The 23045-nt window shown below is 39.1% G+C and overlaps 2 protein-coding genes across 6 annotated transcripts in view; both read right to left on the reverse strand.

The window, feature by feature from the left end:
• TRIP11 (thyroid hormone receptor interactor 11) overlaps nt 1-2649 on the reverse strand; it is a 34861-nt gene extending 32212 nt beyond the window's left edge. Inside the window, exon 1 of the mRNA XM_075503452.1 lies at nt 2206-2649. Within this exon, the coding sequence (XP_075359567.1) occupies nt 2206-2344 (139 nt within the window). The 5' untranslated portion in view covers nt 2345-2649. The remainder of the gene's footprint in view (nt 1-2205) is intronic.
• Nucleotides 2650-7050: 4401 nt separating this feature from the next.
• On the reverse strand, nt 7051-22918 carry ATXN3 (ataxin 3). Of its 5 annotated transcripts, none has more exons than XM_075503459.1 (11): nt 22795-22918; nt 18513-18677; nt 17941-17985; nt 16502-16587; nt 16028-16094; nt 13545-13632; nt 13160-13292; nt 11869-12044; nt 11335-11458; nt 10488-10576; nt 7051-9832 (listed from the first exon to the last, which is right to left on the reverse strand). In XM_075503459.1, the coding sequence occupies exons 2-11, from the start codon at nt 18564-18566 to the stop codon at nt 9738-9740; spliced, it is 957 nt and encodes a 318-aa protein (XP_075359574.1). In that variant the 5' UTR covers nt 18567-18677; nt 22795-22918; the 3' UTR covers nt 7051-9737. The 5 variants fall into 5 exon arrangements, with proteins under 5 accessions (XP_075359574.1, XP_075359575.1, XP_075359573.1 ...); XM_075503460.1 differs by lacking the exon at nt 22795-22918 and adding an exon at nt 22366-22456 and having other exon boundaries at nt 18513-18673; XM_075503458.1 differs by lacking the exon at nt 22795-22918 and adding an exon at nt 22366-22440 and having other exon boundaries at nt 13160-13274.
• Nucleotides 22919-23045: the final 127 nt, after the last annotated feature.

Here is a 23045-nt window from a genome sequence, read left to right on the forward strand (position 1 = left end):
TTTCAAAACAAGAATTAGTTCCACAAAATACACACCAACAGCAACTAAATTTTCAGAAAAAAAAAAACCCAAACCCAACAGAAGCCACAAAATAACCCACACAACAAAACACCAACCCTGCCCCCCACATAAAGGCACAAAACCCCCATAAGACTTGCTTTCATTTACAAAGGTGACACAATCTACCATACCAGTTTATCTAACACAAAAGCACGTAATTCTGTCCTTGGATACTCTTCCTTTAATGAGCAGCCTTCCTCAAAGAGGCTATGTTTACTTCTCCCATGTCCCACTTTTAATGGATACAATACCACGTTTCCTTTTATTAATGAGAAATCATCCTGAATTGACTATAAAGCAACCTTGAAAATTTTTCAAAATTTGAAATAAATATAATTTTCAAGTAAATACTGTATTTCCTCATTTCCTATGTGCTGTTTAAAACTGATGCAGCTCAGGTGCTGCACAGGCAACAATCTACCCATGAAAACTGCTAAACTGAAGATGTTAAAGTCTATAATCTACAAACACCATCTTCAGTTCAAATGGCAGGCAAAGCAGTGAATGTAAGGGATAATATTAAAAATTAGGAAACATCAGAAAATTAGGAAATTAAAGAAAGGAACGTAAGGAACTGCTTGAAAAGTGTTCTTTAGGCCACATAGTATTTAAAGGTCTTTACAGAACAGTACTTAGATGCCACTAGAATTTTACACCCTCAAGGCTAGTGACCTATAAAAATGTACTATTCTGAAATTTTTAGGAAACAGAAGTTGTTCGTACCAGTATCTATCAGTGAAGTACACCTGCAAGTAACTACTGAATGTCAGCATATCTCTCTTGCACACACTAAAGCACAAATGTGTGAATTGGAATCTCAATTTATCTTTTAAAAAGGCAAAAATAATGCACTAGATGACTATACAGTTTAGCAGCATAACATAAGTTTCCAAACTAAACTAATATGGATTTTGGAATTTAAAACAATTCTAATTAAGTCTTTCAGAAAAGTGAAAAAAAGATAACTTTGCAGTTATCAGAATAAATTTCTCTTCCAAGCATTTTACCTGTATACCAAAAAACCCCATCCATATGAGACTAGTCGTATCAGCTTGCCAACAAGATTTATACAATACTTTCACAATGCTTCATAGTTGTGAAGTAGCAAACAAAGTAGAATTGTTTAATTTCACATTTAAGATGAATATTCAGAAGTCTTAACTGTTCTTTGTGGTTGTTATTCTTAACACTGTTTTGGGAATGCACATTTTCTCCAAGAAGTTATAGTTTCAAGATGGTAAACAATACCAGTGGTATTAACCTATTGATATTTATTATCACATTATACAATTGCCTTACTAGAAAAAGTTTTATTCAAAAACTCATAACAAAAAGCCATTAAAAATATAAACACTATAGTGTAGAATAAATTTACTATTACTTTATTGAATATCTTACTATGATGTCTCAGATTTTTTGTTTCAATTTTCTGTTTTAAATATAAATCATCCTAGCTTCTAATCCCTATAAAACAAGGGCCATATTCTCCTGCTTGGCTGTAGGAGAATGGTAGAACTCGACAGGTTCCCCTGGACCCAGCTGAAATATAAATAACAACAACATCAGAAACACCAGACCTTTGCCTGTGTGACACGTCAGACTTAGATCACACCAGTGGCAAAAAACCCTCTGTACTACTACTACTCTCCAGTTTTATGAAACCACTCTAAAAGCAGCTAATCAAACGGGGTTTTAGATAAACGAAGCAAACAGAATGGACGAAGAGCGTTGTTTGTGTGCTTTCGTTACTAATCAACACAACGCTTCACGCAATTCAGAAACTTCCGAATAATAAACCGAGAACAGGTTTACCTCTGCTTTTATAGCCTGGGAATATGTTTGTTTATTCTCCAGATCCCGAGGTCACAGGGGCGGAATAAAAACCGTAAACAAAGCCAGCAAAGCCAGCAGCTCTCCCGAAAGGCACCAAGCCGCGGTTCAGCGAGACGGCTCAACTCCCCCGCGGCCGGCCTGCAGGTGCAGGCAGCGCAGGCGCCCGCCGCTGCCGATCCCTGAGGCAACCGGCGGCCGGAGGACGGGCTCCCTCACGAAACCAGGCCCACCCTCGCAGGTACGCACTGAACAAACAGCCCCGGCACTCATCCCCCCCGCCCCGCCCGGCCCGGCGCCTCAGCCCCCCCTTACCGCTCACTTCCTCCGCGCCCTCCAGGAGGATGTCCTTGGTGAAGCTGGAGATCTGGCCGGTGAGCGAAGACAGGCTGCCCCCCACCTGCCCCAGGGACTGACCCAGCCCCGAGCCCAGCCCGCCCAGCCACGACGCCATCGCCGCCGCTCAGAGGGCTCCGGGCCTCACTCAGCCCCGCGCCGGGCGGCCCCCACAGCTGGCAGCCGGCTCCCGCGGGCCAAGGGGCGGCCTCCTCCTCCCTTCTCCTCGCTGGGGAGGGTCGCTCAGCAGACCGGTCTCGGCGACTCCTGCGCCAGCGCCGCACGCATCCCCCCGGCTCAGCGGCTCCTCCCGGCGGCTCCAGCCTCTGCCACCTCGACGGTCGCCATAACACCCCCTCCCGAAACACCATGGACACCGGCCGCAGCCGGCTGGAGCGCCCCCGCGGCGGCTATGACGTGTACACGGCAGCGGAGGCTGCCGGGATACTGGCGGAGCCGCGGGGGCGGGGCCGGGGCGGGCGGTTGGTGGCGGCGGCCGGCGGCTGGGCGGCGCAGGGGGGCGGGGCAGCGTCCGTGCGAGCCGGCCGGCGTCCCCCCCCCGGCGGGCGGCGGGGCCGGGCCCGTGCGGCCCTGGGACGGGCTTTCCTTCAGGGGAACAAAGCCAAAACCGCGGAACGCGGCTGAGTTTGAGCTGGGCCCAGCTTGCCGGCAGGCGCGGCCGGCGCGTCTCGTCGCGCGTGTAACGAGTAAATAAGCCTTAGTCCGTGTCAAAGCGAAGCTGGGGGAGCCCAGGAGCTGCCGGAGGAAGCTGTGCCGGTCAGAGCCGGTAGGCGAGGCCGGGCGAAGCCAGCCAGCCGCGGGCGGCGGCGGGGCGAGGGGGGCAGGCGGCGGAGCTGTCAGCCGGGCTGGCGCGGGGCCCGTAAGGCCTGACTACGCGCACATACTTGGGTCACGCCTCATTAACAAAACACGGCGTCCGACTGCTACAAGAATAGAGGCATGGCGTAGTTGAACATGTGCTTTTACGAAATATGCAAGTTCCTGAAACACGAGGCCCCTTGTGCTTTGGATGTAGGTGCGACAGGTGCGTGGTTGGATTTCCAGCCACAACCCCGACACTGGTCCGACGCAAAGCTCTTTGTGTTTTTGATCAAATGAGGTATTTAAATTATTGGGGACTTCAAGGAGTACTGCACTGTTACAGAAAAGGCGATATTAAAACAGTAAGAACAATACTGATATAAAAAATTGCCGATGTAGGAAATAAAATGCAGGGCAGCTAGCTCATTGCTAGTTTCAAATTAATAACCACATAAGAAGACTAATAATTAAAGCACCACATCAATGGTAAAATGAAGCTGAGAAGAAAGCATTTCTCAGGTGAAATCTTAACATTTTTAGAGAGGAACTGAGAACACAGCAGGCACAAAACACTTGCTCTGGAGTTACGAGCTGACAAACATCACCAGGCAGCTATGGAAAAACCGGCTTGCGGCTTCCTAATGGTATCTTGGCAGAGCCTCGGAGAAGGGCGCGTAGCTGGCCCGCAGTACTGGATTGCCTTTGTAGCTTTACTGGCTGCTGTCACTCACAGGCACCTCTGAGGTTGGGCATAGTATGTGGTCCAGGAGTTTAGCAGTTAAATAGCTGTCAGGTTTGACACTTTTCTAATAAAGATTGCTTTCCTTCTTCAGTGAAGAGTTTTTCCATGAGGTTTATACATTACCAAGTTTTAAATTTAATAGTATATTTACCACCCTTACAATTCTGGTGCATTTTTTTTTGAGCTAGAAATGGAGTTGAAGTAGTGTATGATTGGTTTTACTATGGATAATTGTAGGAAGTATTAGTGCTGTGATACAGCATGAAACGTAAACACGTATCTTAATCAGTTAATTTTAATTTAAAACAGTGGGTTTAATGGAGATGAAAAGTTTACAATGCTCAAAACACCCTGTACCATAGTTTAACAAAAAGCATGTGGGTCCACAGGAGAGAAAAGTTGTCATCTTTTCCAATAGTGTTCAGTTAATTAATTTTTATGGGAATATGTCTTAACATTTTTCAAGTAAGATCAGGGATGGCCTCCAGACTTTTGACAATATTTGGAGATGATAAAAATGTCTCCTATTGTGGTTCATTTCGTAATGCCAAGTTAGGCAAGAAGTCAATAAAGTAGCACAGAGGGCTTTTTTTCCCCCCACTTCTTTTAATTACTACTCTTGAAAAACTAGAAACTGACTATTCAGCATTGCAACTCACCTTTTAGCTGACTGGCTTCATCCACTGTTGATAAAGGTACATGGAAATCATCCAGTTTACTCTGTGGATTGACTGAGCTACAAAAACAGTGCAGTATGTCACAAAAAAATGTGTATTCTGGTAGCAAAACAGGAAATGTTAGCTTATATTAAAATTAGAAAGCATACAATTTTTAAAGATGTAGCATAACTATAATCAGCACCAACTTTCTTCCTAACAGGAGTGTCTTTACATAAATTTTGGAGTATCAACAGATGAAAATACAGAGATGATGAAATGTCAGTTATGCACAACAGAAAACTACCCCACTGCTAACATACATACACAATGTCTGGTGCAAAGCCCACTGATATCAAAGATGAGATTTTAATGTTTGATGATTCTGTACCCAATCCACATATAAGGGAAAGCACATATAGGAAATACTTGGGTCAAGAGAGAAACATTAGAAGCTATAATCATATTTATTTAAAAAAGTGATATCAAATACAACCATATATATTCGTGCCTATTTGGAGAGAATTTTCAAAATACCAAACAGCACTGCCATTTTCCAGTCAAAACAATGACAAAGCATTTCAGCTTTCCTTTTTTAATCTTTTCAGTATTATATGCTTTATATACACAAAATAGAGACAAAAATTGTATAGGAATCCAGAGCCAAAGACATGATACTGAAAGCAGAGTCTCAAGACAAAAAAATTATTACTGAAAATGATTTCTAAAATACACAATTATTAGGCAAGAGATGAAAAAAAATATCCCCTTACAAAATCCTAACTCTACACTGTTTTGTACACATGGGGTTTCATGTAGCAATAACCAAAATTTTATCAATGCTTGCATGCTTTAAAGACACTATCAAGGTTCTTTTTTTGCGCAGTGGCATTTAAATATTACATCCCTTTCTGTTCCAACTCTTTTAAGTTTCCCCTCCTGAATTCACACAGTGGCCATACTGGGCAGGGTTTAAAAAAAAAAACATCTAAGTGTAGTAACAATTACTTGCTTTTCTTAACAAAGGAAATAAAGTAAAAACATTTTGATTTGGTAAAAGCAGTTGGAAAGTCACATGTACTTTAACATTCTGAAGAACTGTAACTGGGGAAGGAAGCAACTATGGCAGGTTAAATACTAAAGCATTCCCTCCATGTCTGAAATGCAAGTAAGGCAAAATGTGTTTATGCCAGTTAAGAAAGTTTATTGCAAAACAGCTCATGCTTTTAAGATGCAAACCTGCATACAGCACAAAGAAGCTACTAATTTGAAACTAAGAATTGAATATTTGGACCAGGCCAGTTCAGATGTATTAAGTATTGTTCTTACTTGAACAACTGATTACGTGTATGTGGGGAATGGGTATATATGTATTACCTGTTAGACGCTTGCCCCCCCCCCCCCCTTTTTTTTTTAATTATTTGAGTAACTATGATGATTTCCCAGGAGTTGTTTGTTTTATGCAAGACAGTAACGGCTTACCAAGTGAGCAACATAATTTTATATCTAAGCCCTTAAAAAAAGTTTCCACTTCAATTTTTCTTTTCCTTGGATTCTTTTCCACTCCTTTAAAAGTATGTGCAGGTAACACGAATTCTACAGTAATACTTCTTTGTAAGTGTGAGTTCTAGAGTTCTCCAATCCCATTCCCCATAATATTTCTCAGTAAAAAGGCCACCATTTGTACATTTTCATCATTATTTGAAATGGTAACTAAATTCTAGAAAATTTCAGACATTTTAGAACTGTAGCACATTCTTGTTCATTTTTAAAAACCTGTCAGTTTTGTAATAAAGGAGCTTGCAAATGACAGTATTTGTCTGAGACACAGAAATAGAATTATTTACTAGACATGTGCAGAAGCCATTTTAAACTCCCCACCATTTTATAGATTTGTAATAGAAGCAATAGTCCAACATTAAAACATTGGAGATTTACCTTTGTATTGGTTATTTAAGTAGTCTGCAAAGTAATTAAGTACGAAAAATAAGAGTACCTTAGCTGAAAATTACATTTAAACTTGCTGAAGTTGTTTGAAGGGCATAAGGAGCCCAGATGTTGGAGAGTAAGCCAATATTGTATCAGATCAGTTTCAAGCCCAGAAAAATGGGAGCATTTAAATAGCTCATTGACACCTGCTGTGCTTAACAAGAACTGCATTCAAGCATGACTGCATTACAACACTTTTTCCTCCCTGCCCTCATTACAAGACCATGAAAGCAGTTTACAGAATTATACTTACAGAACTAATTTTGGAAGATATTTAACATAAGTATCACTCATTCTCCCTACCCCCTTGATTTCTATAGGCAGAAAAACACAAATTACAAAACACATAAACCATTCACTGTGAGGAAGACTATAAAAATCTGTTGGATGAATGAAGTCTGAAATTCCCTCAAATATCATACTGTAATAAAAAAATAAATCAATTTCTGCTCCTTTACAATGGACTTTGGCCTAAAGCTACAACATGGGAAAAAACCTTCACCTTGACAGAATAGATAACACTAGGAATAGGCTCTAAATTTAGTAAACACCTTATGAGCATAGTTCAGCCACGTTGAGAACTGTTTATCACTAAAAGAATGCACACCAAAAAAGTGAGATTTGCTTTTTATTGACAGCTTCTTGGCAGGTGCTGCACACATTTTGAACTTTAGGCCTGGGTTATAAAATATGTACTGTCAGCAATTAGTATTAGTCTTTTCCTTTGGTGCAATTAACATACATAGCTCAAATTGCTACCTCTTACTGCTTGACTAGGCAGTTATGCCTACTTCCTTAAACTTGACATTCCTCTGAAAATCAAATTGGTATTTGTAGAATGACACTGTTTCTACACCAAAAGGAATATGGTTAGCCCTGTAATGATTGACACAGCTGTGCTTTTCAGGCACTGTTACTTTATATTCCTTACTTATTAAAACACTTGGGTGATGAAGTAACTTAAGGTGACATGAAAGTTCAAATGCAAACCTCCATGCTTTAGTGATTATAAAAACATGTAATTGTCACGAGTTACAGTTAATGCAATTCAAGGGGCTTAGATTTTTTTTTTAATATAGGGCTGCTACACTATGTAGCTATAGAAATAATACATTTTTATTATATTCGTATAGTAGAGGATAAAAGGTCCAAGTTCAAGTACTGGTATCAAATTGCCAGCCTATACCTATTTATAAAAATGAAAGTCTTATTTCAGAATCAGTTTATGGCACAACAAAAGAAGGGAAATTAAAGCTGTGGATAATTTACAGACAAGCAAAGAAGTAATTCAGTGCTTTAGAGATTCCTTTCCTGTTTTCAGTTTCATATAAATCTTAAACTGAAAGTGGAAGTTTACATCCTGAAAAATATAGCATTTCAAAATGGCATATGCGCATATGGACTTTTAAAGCCATTGTTTAGCTGTATTAGAGACATTACAGATATTAATTATAATGTGCAGACAGGATCATTTAAAAAAGACAAAATTTAAAATCAGTTTTTAAAAAGTAGTGCTGTCTCATGTCAAAACCCATATTGTCTTACACATACCAGTGGTTCTGGTGACATTGGTGGAAATTCAGCACACAGGTAAGGAAAACAGAATTTAGCCCAATTTTGTATAATATAATAATATCCTAAGCTATCAAGAAACCATTGCTGTAAACAAATCTTTACGGAGAGGTAAGAGCCCTTTCATGTACAGTACTACTTGATACTGAATGTACATTTCCATCTAGCTACCATTCATTTCATACTAATTTTAATTAAATGTTACTATTGTGCAATGATATAACTTTAGAATATTTTGACAAAGAAATTTGGGGTTATCTTCAAAAGATTCTTAGAATGCTTGTGCTAACTGTTAATGCATTAAGTGGACTACAGCTTACATACTCTACCTACAACATATTTCCATATAATTTATATGTAAACAGAATTTGTATTTCAAGCACCATTTAGGAAAATGAAACATATCTCAATTGTTGCACTGAAGTTGAAAGTCAGGTTTGGTCACCCTGTTACACATTCATCCTGGATATCAAAGCAAATGTCTTACAACCAATAGTATAAGCGCTCTCACATACTTTGTTCCCCAATTTTTCTCAGGATCAGAAACAGCATGATAAAAAATTGTAAGGTGCGTGAATAAAGGCCATTCCTGAAAAAGCTGCAACATTCTGACAGACACTCATAAAAAGCATTTCAGAAAGAACATCCACACAGACATAAATATTCATTCTTAAGAGAGCTACTTGCACAGGGGTCACTTCAGACTGCAGGAATGCACCTTATGTATGTGGCACTGACTTTATGGCACCTAAATCCCCTCCTCCTTTCTCCTACAGCTCTTTCATACTGAAAGGCCAGAATGAAGGTTTGAGCTTGAAGAGGAAAAAAGACTCCAGAAGAGGTAGAAGAGAAAACCTGTTTAACCCAACTGAATATATGCTACTTCTACAGTAAAGACAGTGGCATAACTAAAAAGAACATAAACAAAAACAAATAAAAAAACCAAAGGCAGCAAGTTATCTGCCAAAAAGACAACAGGGCAATGCAAAAATCCTACTTGAAATATGGATCTGAAAATTTTACAGTTGGAACTGAAAGTAAAACCAGAAAGTGTTAGAAGGTCAGAAGTCACCAAAAGATTCCGGAGTAACATCATAATCAACAATACACTGAAGATTTTCTCTTGAATTGCAAAGCATGAATTTTATGGATTCATGTTTCTCCTGCAGAATGGGACATTTCGAAAGTGGACAGCAGGATCGAAAAGTTGACATTAAGTCATTCAGAATAAACAATCACAAAATAAATTATCCAAGATAAAATGGGAAAAAGAATTAAATTCTGTTTAAGTGATTTCTTATAAAGAACTTAGTCATTTAGGAGCACAACTTATTACTTGTATCTATTTTTCCATTAGTACTGGAGGAAATCAGTTGACACTGGTTTTCAGCACCTTTTGTATTTTCTACAGAATTCTTAAAACCAATTTAAACTTGCTTTTTAAATGCAAGTTACAGCTGCTACACGTGTCTAACTTTGTTCATGTAAATAGTTTAAGTAATTTTAATACAGCTACTCTTGTGAACAGATGCTCTGTAGTAGGAGTGCTACAGTTTTCTAAATTAGTGCAATTTTTTGTATTTGCAGATTCCGTCTAAACTCTGACCTCCAGCCCCCCTTTCATTCCTGCTTCCAGAACTCTGAAATGAACCCTGCTTGTGCAACATCCACACAGTAAAATTATAATGGAGACTTAGTGTTTTGACAATAAGAGGGAAAAAAAAGTTGTGTCATTTCTCCTCTTCTGTATTCAAGTGGTTTCTAACAGATTCCAGAGACATATTCATGGCTGCTTGAAGCATGTCTTCTTCACTCATATCACCTCCTAAAGAAAATAAATGCATATAAGTTGTAATAAATGCACAGAGCTTTTTCTCAACTGTAGTTAAATGCTTTCATTGTTCCTTTTGTCCACACCCACCTATTCCCACTCCCAAAATTGGTGGTTTTTTTTTTAAAAATCATTGAACATTTTGCACTTAACTTTCCATCCACAACAGTCAGTTTGTAACAAGTAATACACATTAATCTGGGATCAGCAATACCTAATACTGGTAAGGCCTACATACTTATGTTCTACTGAAAACTGGTTCCAGTAATTTTGTCAGATATTACTCCAAGTTTATTACATTGTCATACAACTTAAAGTCATTTAGAAAACAAATTGTTGTCACAAATCCCAAAGATTACAATTTGTAACGCTCAAGCCAAACAAAACAACAAAAAGCAAAGCCAGAACTCAAACAGTCTAATAGTAAAGCTCTTCACTTTGAAACAGAATATTGATATTCAAAGCAGAACAGGCTTCAAAACAGTGATCCTTTCCTTCACTTTCTAAAAGAGTAATGGTTGTGATACATAGTCTGAATGGCTGCTGGAGTGAGGAAGAAGGCAGACAAGGAAAGTTAGGAAACAGAGCACAACACAAAGGTGAAAGAGACAAATATTTCAGTGTTGGAAATAAGTTTAAAAGACAATACCTGGGTCAGCTTCTGGAGTGCTTGAGCTTGGAGTTGGCTTATCATGTAGGTTCAGGGTCTGACCTTGCTGCTGTAGCTGTTGTTGCTGCCTGAAAGTGTTATAAATTTATAAGAGAGTAAGATTAACATCAGCATGAGACCTGTATCAAGTCTATTTCATTGTAAGGAAGGCCAAGAGTGAGAAGTAGAAGCTGTTTGGTACAATAACACCCCTGCACCTAAAATCTCTTCAATTACTGCACCCAGCTAACCTTCAGACACCTATCTTCCCAACATTATATTCCAAGCCACATTACTATTTTCCCAGAATTCAGATGTTCTGCATTCTTATCCTCTCATGCAAAGTCTAACTCCTCCCATCCACAGCATTTCTCCCTGGTCTTTATTTCCTCCATCACTAGGAGACAGAGATAAGAACAAGCTACAATACCCCAACTCTGCATTAAGAAGGTACTCCAGAACAGCAACATAAAATATCATCTAGAACACTTTCACGTGATGCATATTAGAGGCATCATTACCAGAAGCAAAGTCTTAGAGAAAGAATGCTGTTCTTCAGGAAGATAATTAACAGAAATTTACAGGATTTCGTTTCAAATACTTCTAAAACATGTATGTTTTCTTTCTTCACAAGACTGATGTTGCATTACTAACAGATCCCCTCTTATTTACAGGTTTCTTTTCTTCATAGGAACCACCTGGGAATAGCAAAATTCAGGTACTGTTAGGAAAACACGTGAGGAGAGAAAAGTTAAGCTGGACCTCAGTCAGAAACCCATCCATGCCCCAAAAGCACTGAAAAATATGACATGTACTTTCACATGCAATTTTCTGTCAACTACTTTACTTTTCAAAATATGCCTGTCTTCTCTTTCGCAGTTCTTCTGAAGAAAGGGAGTCTGTCTGGCTGGTGTGAGGTGACTGAGGAACATTCTGTGGTAATGAGTCCAAGAACTCACTTCGACGACTACCTAGAACCAGAACATGCCATATCCTACTAATTACAGTAAAATTAAGTTAAATGAAATATAGCTTAAGAAAATGTCTTCAAACTTGAGAGAAAGAGTTGTTGGAGAAATAAGCTAACTTCACTTGTTACTATCTCTCCTCCTCACCTTAGGACTGTTTCCCTTCCCTCCTGCCACCCTTTGCCAATTTGTTCTTGCTTCCTAATGATCAATGGTAACATGAAAGTTACAACTTTTCAAAAAGCAGAAGGGAGATAGCTACAGGAAATTCTGGATTGTCCTTCCATGCCTCAAAGCCAGTCTTTTCAGAGAGCTTGACACATGCTGGAAAGAGTGGCTGACTGAAACTGATTTCAGTATCTGCCTAAAGCATAAGCAACATGAACACTAAGAAGTTAAGATGAGCACTGCACCTTGCATGCTGAGTTGAATGGCTCTGCGAAGATCAGCTTCTTCATCTTCCATATCAATTTCCTGCCTACTTAGAGCCAGGGCTCTCTGAAAATTCTCTTCATCTTCATCTAACATGCCTGTTCCATCAAAAGGATGGCTAACTTCTATTGCTTGGTCCACATCACTTCTGGATAGCCTGTGAAATGGATACATTTATGGCAAAATTCAGACAGAAACATTAACTTTTACTGTGAGATTTAAAGTAAATATTTTCTGCTTATTTAACTCTACTTTTTTTAACTTTGGAAAAAACAATTTCTATTGCGAAATTCTGTTATATAAACAAATATTTTCATTTCTATATGAAAAAGCACAAAAGGGCTGCAAGCAGAACTTGCAGCTGTAAAAATGGAAATATTGCAACTCTAAACCCACACACATGTTGACAAGAAACTGTTCAATAGGAAAAAACTTCAAAAACAATAAGCCTACAAAAAGCAATAATACATGTTATTCGAACATACTCTATAAAACAGTTACACCAGCAGAATATAGTGCATGTGGTCTCCTTCTTAGGAAGCTTTGATGACCACACTAGAGCAAAAGGTCCTCTGTAAACTATACATACTTTCCATGTCACTGCTAAGTAGTTTGTTTTCATTCCATCAATTTACAACACCAGTTTACCTTTACAAAGTGGAAGAAATAATAATGAATTAATTCCTCTGAAAAGCCTTAAGCCTTTTTATCAGTATGCAATTTATTCACTATGCAAAGGTGATAAAATTATTGCAGGAGTACTTTATATGCTTTCAAGGATGTTTTATATTACCAGTATGCATCACAACAGAGCAGCACCACAACATTTACAGTGAAATTATTCCAAAAGGAAATGCTGTATGATTTATATAATGTGGAATTCGGATATGGGTTTCACATTCTTTTCTAGCTACGACAGAATGCACAAGCCAGTCTTAATTATAGATTGATTACTATTAACCATAGTTTGGTAAGATTTGCTAACCCATTTTACTATAATTGGAACAATATCATAATCATGAAGTTAAAAATCTGCACTATACAACACTTATGCACATGGAAAGACTGAATCCTTGTTAAGGTAGTTTTTGCCCACTTAAAAATGCACCATTTGTATTCTACCAACTTGCTTTTACTGTGTGCAACAGTAGTAAGCATATTGCACTAAAGGTACTTCTAATTACTTCTTAAGGGGGTTGTCTCCATGTAGGCATTAATCATGGCAACCAGTCATACTGAACATTATTGAAATGAAAACTCTATTTACCTTACCTCTGATCTCTTGACTGTGCTGTTTCTTCTCCAATTAGTTTTGGTCGCTGCATCTGCTGTACCCGAATCATCTGCAGTAGCTGATCAGCCTCACAGTCTGGCAGGTCACCTTTTACTACAAATATGGAATAACCTGAGAAAAATAAATCGTAAGTCTACAGCATTAAGGTGCATGCATAAACACTCTAAAATGCACACTATATGGAACACAATGATGTGCAACTTATTACAATGTAAGGCTCTACCTTTCATTATAAGGACTTGGGTTATTTCACTATTTCAGTCATAAGACTAAGGGTAGTTAACTGAATACATAAGTTCTAATAAATAATGATTATTACCTACTTTTAATTAATGAGATTTAACATCTGCAAGTTACTATTACCTTCCTGTTGTAATTGAGCCAAGAAAAGTGCAAGATATGTATCTGATATTAGTTCTGGACCCATCAAGAGAGAGTTCAAGTTAAACCACTGTAATTAAGAAAAAAAAGGTTTGAGAGAACAAATTAGCATAAAGATTACTTGGTAATCCATTTCTGTACATTGTGGTCATTTTCTATGATGGAATATCCAAATAAGTCTAATAAATTATCAAATTAAAAGTCTTTTGAAGCACAACACCTATACTGCTAAAGGTTACCCTTCAAATACTCTTCAGCTAACAGGAGATCTGAAGTGGGGAAATTACTGCATGCTCTCTCCCATTACTGAACACTGGTACCAGGCAAACAGATTAAAACAGATAAATCAAAATATAACGGTAGAAGAATTATTTCAGACATCATTCTAAAATTCTGCCTAATCCTCATTTTAAATCTGTTCAGAGACTAATGAAGAAAGAAACCCTTCATAAGTTAATGCTGTATCTTAAGAAATTAATAGATACAGGAAACAGAAGTTGAATTCTTTCCGTGAAATACTTTCATTAAACATTCTACCTTTAATAGCTGGTGATGCTGAAAACTATTGTTTACTTCTGAGATAATTTTTAAATTTAAAAATTAAGAAAAATGCTCAAATTTAATATGCTGATAGTATAGCGTAATATTACAATAGGGGACACTTGAGATAAATATACACAGATCATTTCTAGTTCCCTGAAGAAGACAACTAGTCATTTATAATACTTCTTCTAGAGAGAAAATATATTCAACATGGACAACAAAATATTCTACCTTTAAAACCCCATATATATTGCAATCAATCTGAAGAACTTTTATACCATACTCGCTCGATATTATCCAATTTTAACCAGGAAGCACCATTTCAGATAGCAGAAGGAGAATTCTATCTCCATTCTCACAAAAATGCATTTATCTACCTAAACTTCCATATATGCAGTCACACACTTGCAGTCAGACCCATACTATATATAATTCACCTGGAATATAGGTAAGTGACTATCTACCATTCTGTCATTTAGTCACTTAATTTGTCAAAAACACCCTTTGCCATTAGGAAAGGGAAAGACCACCAGCAGTGTAGTAGTGGGGAATAAAAAGTTACGTAAACAAATACGATGGACAGGTTGCAGACAAACTTTTAAAAGGGAATATGGAGGAGGAAGGTTTGGTAAACTAATTTTTCTCTAACTGTAACAGAAGATAAGCAGGTCAAATCCAAGTCAACCTATTTTGTCTATCTTTTCTCATTACTCTCTAGACAACAGACACCTAGTATTGTCTTCATGTGGTTACAAGCCGCATGTACAAGCAACAGACATCCCCCCTCCAACTTAAAACACTGTGGGTTAGAATGCTATCTCACAAAATTCCACCCAACATGGTTGTATATATAATAAGGAATATTCCTGTACTTTTAAGAGACCATTCAGCCTTTTTGATGTCAAATATACAAAAATTGCCTGTAAACATTAGCCATACTTTTAAACTAAAGCAGAACAGCAGAGTTTAGTTTGTTTACTCACAGCTGAATTTTTTAATTTTGTTTTTGGGTTTGGTTTTTTTTTTTAATTTGGATGACAACATAGGTAGCCACCACTTGCAAAGTTAACCAAATGGGTAAAGAGACTCTTGTCCACTGTTGTAGAATCTAAAAGCTTATGCTATGAACATTTTCTATGACAAGAAACCCTGAAAAAAAACCAAACACCAAACCAACTTATGTTGTATAAAACCTTATGCAGTACAATCCACAACAATGATTGGCTACTGAAATAAAATGCTGTGTTGGTGTTACAAGGGACACAGATGTGACTTGAGTTATTATATATATACACCATATACTTGTATGGCCATCCCTTACCTTTAATAACTATTTCTGGCTTATAATACCAGTGTTTCAGAAAGTTTTCTAAAATAGTGCAAAGTTGTGATTCTACTTTCCCCAATCTTATCCTGATGGATACTCTTAAATACTAGCAATCATAACTATTAATGCATTTGAAATCTGAACTTCTTCTTATACCTACTGTCCATTTAAACGAGCAAAATTATTTTTACAATGTCAATAATTTAGTGCATTAAAAAAAGTTTGCATTCTATAGGGATCCTAATCCTTGTCTAGGACTTGTCTTCCCCTATCACCCACTACAATTTTTCTGCTATTTTGCATGCAGAAAAGAAAGAAAAGAGCTTAAGATGTCACACAGACTCTACCAGAGCTGCAGCTCCCTAGAGGACAGGTTCACTGGGGAATTGATCCTAGGGTCTTTCCCCAGACTAACATTCATAAAAAGCTGCCTGGCATTTTTGTGATATAACAAACATTTACTTTTTTTTTTTTTAATATGGGATACTATTAAAACAAACTGCAGCAAAAGCTTGCAAAAGGCCAACACATGGTCTACTCGCAACCACTTTTCCACCCCCATTCTCAAGTCAATTTTTAAATAAAAGACAGTCACCTGTTTTCCTAACTTTCGAACTGTAAACCAGTGTTCCTTATAATTACAAATAAATGATTTTTCATTTCTGTAAAAAGAAAAACAGATATAGATAAAATTAAATACTCTAATATTGGAGTGCATATTAACATTTGTTTGCTACGACTAATTTAAACTTAAAAAATAAAATTTCAGTAATACAACTGGTGATGTACAGAGTACTCATACTGCTTTTATAATGTTTAGGAAGTTGTCAACATTACTGAAATCTCCATATACCTATGATGCCACAGATACAGAGATATGAAGGCACAGAGGACAGATGCTCATGTACACCCCCAAAAGGAAAAAATTAAAGACAGAGGGGATAATAAAAACATCAGAACGCAACAGAGGTTGAAATAGTAATTTTAAAGAAAGATTTAAATCATAGATTAAGAGTATTATTTTTCTCCAAAATGAAAGCAGGGTGCTAAGAAAAAAAAAAAATCTTACATAGGGTCGATCCCAAGCCTCTGATACTCTGGGCTGTTGAAGAGGATTAGTTCTAAACCCCAAACTTTCAAGGCATTGCTTATAACCTGTCAAAAAATAACACTTTTCATGAGTCAAAGCAGTCAAACCTAAATTTAAGCAATGCAACCATCTTAGCTGCTCTAAACAATTATACCGTTCTCATAAAACTTAGATTTCAAAACATTGCTAGGAAACCTAGGAATTGCATTATTCAAAACACCAACTCTCATGAATCCACATGCAAACATAACACGCACACACTATATCCACGAGGAAGTAACAAAACTAGGATTTAACTGAAATGTGTTAATAAGCCTACTCCCCCAGACAAAGCTGTAACTTCACCTCCCACAGATACTTCATAAGTTGTCATCTCTCTGCTCTCATTGTACTGCTCTGTCCCCCCACCCCAATACAATGTCATCCTTCCACACAGTAACTACTGGAAGTTTTGTACCACTAGTGTGTCACAGGATCAGTCAGGTACATTTGCAAAAACTCTTTGACAATAACTCTTTAAAGCTATCTGAAATAATGCTGTTTAAAATTTTAAATTTACAATTCATCCTCCTTTCAGCAAGCCAACTATGTAGCAAGTGAGCAAACCAATGACAGGACAAAAAAAAGTAGAATATAAGGAAGCAGGTTTTTTTCAGCTTCAATATTGAAGCAGCACAATCAAGAATACAAGAAATGCCAAACTGTTAACTGTTTTTCACTGAACAGAATAACAGCCCTGTCCTGCCATAAGGAATAGAGGCTCTCGAGGGATTCTGGAACATTGACAAGCACCTCTGAAAACCTGGGAGACAGCCAAAGGTGTAAAGCATTGCCTGCAGCTCTAGCCTAGACACAAGCCCCAGTTTGGTGTTCAATACCTTTTTTTTTTGTTGCTGTTCTGGTTTAACTATTTCTTATTAATTACTTTTCCATTATGGACCTTAAAATAAAAATTAAAAAAAAAGAAAAACAGCTCTGAAGTGTCTGGAGTGTCTTATAAAAACTGGAATGCAGATATTGCAGCTTTTTCCATTCTGCAGATCACTGTGATAACCCTGTAACCATTGCCAAGGGCTCTACAGTCTATAATTTGAGAAAACACTCTCAAGTCTGCTTTTTCACCTGTAGTCTATGGGAGCCAAGGTCTACACCTGAAGTGCCCATAAGCAAGAAATCAAGTTTATTGCCAGCAGGTGTCATTTCACAGTTCAGGAGTCCACGCTTCTACTATGTGTTTAAGGGCCCACAAACTGAAGAACTGCAAGTCACTGCTTTTAATGGAAAACACTCTGAAGATTTAGAAGTCCAGCACTTAATCCCATTAAGCCTATAAACTGGAAACTAGATGAAAAAGCTCAATGCCATTTAAATTATATTGCATAAATAAAAAACTCTTGTCAGTAGAGAGCCATGCTTACTTGAATTGAGAAGAATCCACTATCATCCATATTGACAGAAGGCTGCTGCTCAGTGTGAGGTTGCGGGAGGAAAACAGGGAAAAAACAGTGTAAGCACAAAAGGTCAGAAATAATTCAGTTTTGAAAATAAAAATAACTGCACGTAATTAAAGCAACAACTAAATATGTCCCAGTCTGTAAGGCTGATTACAATGCCCAAATAAGCTTATAACTAAAAACTCAAACCTTTAAATTAGAAATGCTCAGTGCTTAAAGGACAGGCATGGGAGCTCCTGTTCCCATCTCTGCCACTGGCTTTCAAAAACAAAAGGCAAATCACTGATCCTCCTCCTCGCCATGCCTGACCTTCCTACCTGTAAGATGATGTAGCTCTCTGTAGCATTACTGTAAAGCTGTACTAGTAACATTGGAAAATGCCAAATTTAAGATGAGCAAATGAAAAGGCCTGTAAGTTAATAAGTTCTAGCGCTAGGAAATTAACCTTCTCTAGCTACACAAGAATAGCAGGTCTGTGCTACACAATATTAGATTTCAGGCAAATATCAAGCGATCTCAAATTAAGAAGGTTTTACCTGTAAAAACGTTCTATATTCTTCACTAGACACTCCTCCCTCTGCCATTCTCATTCTTTCTTCCTCATCCAACTGCTGTGCAATAGAGGATAACTCAACAGGACTAAAATATTCCCCTTGTAGCAAATTATTCAGACAGTGTTGAGCACACAATGAACCTTCTTGCTAACATTGGAAGAGAAAAAAATACCAAAGACAACAAAACATCATGTTAATGTTTTACTCTGTAAAATGACTCAACCATTTCATTTTGGCAAACTTCCTGCCCTCCCAACTCACCCAGAATGCCATACGTTCTTTGGATGTATTACACTGCAAGCTATAGAATACAACCCTCCCACCAATTTGATGGAGAAAAAAACAACATGCATACTATTTTATTTCCTCAAAGGAAATAAATTTCATGTAAAAATGTTATTTTTAAAAACACTTTAGAAATTGCCAATGGCCTGACCAAATCACACAAGGATTCTGCAACCATCAGGACAATGGATTCTGTCCTCTTCCAAATCACCACCACATGAAAATGAAATGGTTTAGGTCTCTACTTCCCAGCAATAAATGTTTTCTCCACAGATGCTCTCATTCTTTTTAAACTTTTCTTCCCTGCCAGGTATGGCTATTGGCAATCTGCTCTCCACACGTGGCTAAAGAAAAGCAGACTGTTAGGACTTTGAAGATATTTAAAAGTATACATCTACAGAATTTATTTCCTTCATTTCAGGTTACTCACCCAGTTCATGTTGTAACCAATTTGTTTATTGCTGAGAAAGTGACTAGAAGCTGGAGGAGCAGTAAAGCTCATTTTCCACATGAAATTTATGTATAGGAACCAGGTAAAAGTAGCTAATACTACTGGTTCTAAAATCTTGATGATGATGAGGAGGTGACAAGAAAAAAATTAAATTCCGCATATTAAACAATGAAAATATTTTTTGTTGATAAACCATTTAAATTGAGAACACTTCAGATACTTTGTTACATACCCAGCACATTGGAGATAATAGAAATATAACATTTTTAGACTGTCAACCCAAATTAAAAATTAGTAAATTAGAAGTGTCAGTCATGATTTTGTAGCACAAATTAAAAAATATCTAATCTGAATGAATGCATGTCAGGCTCCATCATTTTCATAAGTGCAGATAAAATACTGCCTTGTTAAAAAAACAAAACCAACCAAATTACAGTTTCCCATGAAAAGAAATTTTTCTTCACAAATAACTAAGCTACAAGTGCAAGACAAGATTAACATCAGTTTTAAAATCCTGCTTTTCTCTTTTCTTTTAACCAGTTCTCATTTTTATTTACATTAAGAACTCTAATGTGCATGCACTCTATTAAAAACAAAACTAAAACCCCTCAACAAAAGTCAAGAACACTCCTCCCTCCCACCAAACCCACAGAAACCAAGAGCATGCCTTGGAGGAATATTGTTTAAGCTTCCATGAAAGCCTTATACAAGTCATATGCACAAATCTCCCATGATCTCCCTTACAGCAGGAACCTTGAAAATTCTCTTTACCCCAGATCACAGAATCTTCCTAGGGCTTCAGCACTCATTTGAGCAATGAATTATTAAAGCTAGACTGGCTGTACGGCCAGGGTCCAACAGAATCCAGAAACCTCCTTCAACTCCTGTCCTTCCCACAACAAGAAACTCAAGACTAAACAACAGCTCCTGTTCCTTCGGGACCACATCCCTGCTGCTGGTCATACGATAAAACTGTAACAGAAGAACCTGCTCAAGAATCACAGGTTTCTCCAGCAAAATTATATGAAACAGATTTAGAAACAAATAGGTATTAAAATACCTTTGAAAATGAGTTGTATTACAGGTTTAAATCTTAATTTCACTAAAAAGACCTTTCTGTATTTGTACAGTTTTATCTTAATGTAATAAACATTACTTTTCATATGCACAATTTGTACATATTAAGTGCAAAATGCAGAAGAGAAAACGGATCTTACAAGTTTTTAATGGCCATTAACTTATTTTTTTTTGTGCAGAGAGTACTGCATCTTTCCATAATCTGAAATCCCCTTGTTGAAACCTATCCTGATATAAACTGCTGCCCTGCTTTCAGCATTTTCAACCACCTGTATCTTATCAAAGCAAGGGCCAGCTTCTAAGATAGGGGCTCCTTAAGCCCTGTCCTTAAGTCCTACTTTCTGCAATTGTCATTCCCCTTTTAAAAATGCCACATTGCTTAGGTTTTTGTTTTGTTAGTTTCCTTTATAAATACCACGTTTTTCATGCCTTTTTATTGGCACGAAATAAATTGAATCCAAGGTGTGCAGATTCAAGTGGGGGGTGTGCATGTACATGCAGCACTCTAAATATTTTGACAGAAACTGAGACAGTGCACTTGATGGGGGAAAAAAAATACCCCTTAAAAAAAAGACAGAGGTTCAGTTAAATTTTCCCAAGAATAAGAATGATAACAAGATAAAAATATTTGGTACTCCAATTTGAAACAGGCATTCAGGTGTAACTTTGTAACTGCATAACTAACTTAACCAGGGAGCTGTTATGTTTCACATGAGACACCTAAGACCATTACCTCCCCCACAAAACCTGTAGCAACTACAAATTACAATCAGTTTATAACTTTGAATGTATTATGCTCTGTCACTTCAATTTCAGCAGAGTTTTGTTATTAAACTACAGAGGAACTTAGTCATAAAAAAGTTATCATTTCATTATGTGATAGGCCAGCCCACATAAAAGAAAGGTACACTTATTTTAAACTCATTTTCAAATCTGGACTGGAACTCAAGGTCACTCTAGCAGAGGCCATAATGGCTGAAATCCAACACTCATCCTCTGAACAGCAGCTGTTTAACACCACAATGCTTGCCAATTTTTGCTACCCAAACCTAGTTTGAAAGAACACTCCTCAGGTTCTATGGATTTCAGAACAATATTTTTTTTAAGGAAGTTATACAGCTATCTTGCTTTATTTGCTAAGTAAACTAGCCAGTATGCATGAGAACAGTGTATAAAACCTAGTGTTAATCTTACACAATAAAAGCACAGGGACATTGACAAAGTACACGAAACAAACCAATTCTATTTGAATAGCATTAAAGCATAAATAGCTCATATTTGGGAACCTGGCTAAACCACAGCAGTTCATAGAAGCATTTGTCCTCCAAAACAGGAAACACTGTTCAGCACACAGAAGCACAGCACATGAATCAGGATTTCCTTAACAGCTCTCCCCTTCCCTGCTCATTACAACACCCCAACCAAGCCAGGCTAGGTGAAGAAATGTGTGCGAGAGCACACAAACAGCCCTGCCTGATGCTGTTCATCTTCATGCTCATTTCTCAGCCACACGAGTTCAAAAAACAGAACCAGCTGTAGCCTGCACCTTCCCATACTTGAGGTCCACTTCTAAAGACCCAAGAAGAGCAGTCACCGTGCGAGAGAAAACGCTAAGGCTCCACCCTGGCCCTCTTTGATCTCCAGCAACAACACTTCCCTCTCCCCGCAGGGCCGGCGGGCCTCGCAGAGCCGGGCTGGGCCAGGCCACGGGCATCGCCGCGCGAGAGGGCCCCAGCTCTCCCCTGGGACAGAGGAAACGGAGCCGCTGTCTCACCCTGACACCGGAAGGATGCCGGGGAGGGGCAGCGCGGCCCGGCTGGGCAGGACACAGGCCAAGCGGGCCCCGTAGGGACCGGGGGCTGCCTCGAGGCCAGCGCAGGGACGGGAGACCCAGCCGCCGCCCCGAACAGCTCCTCAGAGAAAGCACTCCTGGCCCGGACAGCCAACGACGGCGCAATCCTCCCCTACGCCGGCCGCCAGGCCCCCGCGAGGAGCAGGACCCTGCCCCAGCCCCTCACTCACCCGCTCGTGGAAGATCGACTCCATGTTTATTGTCAACGGCCAGCAGCCTCCGCCTCACGTGACCTCCCCAGCCAATCAAACCTTCCCTTGCTCAACGACCCGCTGCAGCCAATCCGCGCAGAGCCCCCTGCTGGGCTAGGCCGCCCGCATAAGGCCGGCGCGAGGGCTGGCGGCCGTGGCGGCGCCCCCTGCCGGGAAGGAGGCCGCCGGGCTGAGCCGCCACCAGCTCCCGCCCGCCGGGAGCGCCCCCGCCCCGCTCAGCGCAGGGCAGGCGGGGCCGGGGCCGGGCCCGCGGCGGGTCGGGCGCAGACGCGCTCCCTGCGCCCCGCGTCGGCAGCACGAGTGCTGGGACACCCCGGACGGTCACACTTCCCGCTGCCACCGTGCCCCGCAAACGCCCAGCAGTGCCAGCTCCCTTCTTGTTCTCACCAGCTGCCCGTCCCTGCCACCTTCCCGTTCTCACGCTCGGTCACTAAGCTGCCGTACCGCGCTTGCGCAGCGGCTTCTCCTCTAACACTGCCGCGCCAGACAGACAAGCCTGCAGGGGAAATCTGGGAAGAAACTTCTTCAGGTTCGATCAAAAAAACCAAACAGCTGTCGACCGCATTCTGGGTCTATGTTAAGTATTCCTTTGAAGGCTAGTTCATAAGTCAGCTATAAATACATGAATTCCACACCGT

Source organism: Mycteria americana, chromosome 5, assembly GCF_035582795.1.
Source record: "Mycteria americana isolate JAX WOST 10 ecotype Jacksonville Zoo and Gardens chromosome 5, USCA_MyAme_1.0, whole genome shotgun sequence".
Classification (NCBI taxonomy): Eukaryota; Metazoa; Chordata; class Aves; order Ciconiiformes; family Ciconiidae; genus Mycteria; species Mycteria americana.

Bases quoted from the DNA above. Each gene is read 5' to 3' on its own strand.
- ATXN3 (XM_075503457.1), bottom strand. From the start codon at position 22,389: ATGGAGTCGATCTTCCACGAGCGG. The intron at 13,293-13,544 runs GTAATAGTAACT...TATTTTTCTCAG, and splicing joins GGCTCAATTACAACAGGAAG to GTTATTCCATATTTGTAGTA. The intron at 11,459-11,868 runs GTGCAGTGCTCA...TTCTGGTTCTAG, and splicing joins CATTCAACTCAGCATGCAAG to GTAGTCGTCGAAGTGAGTTC.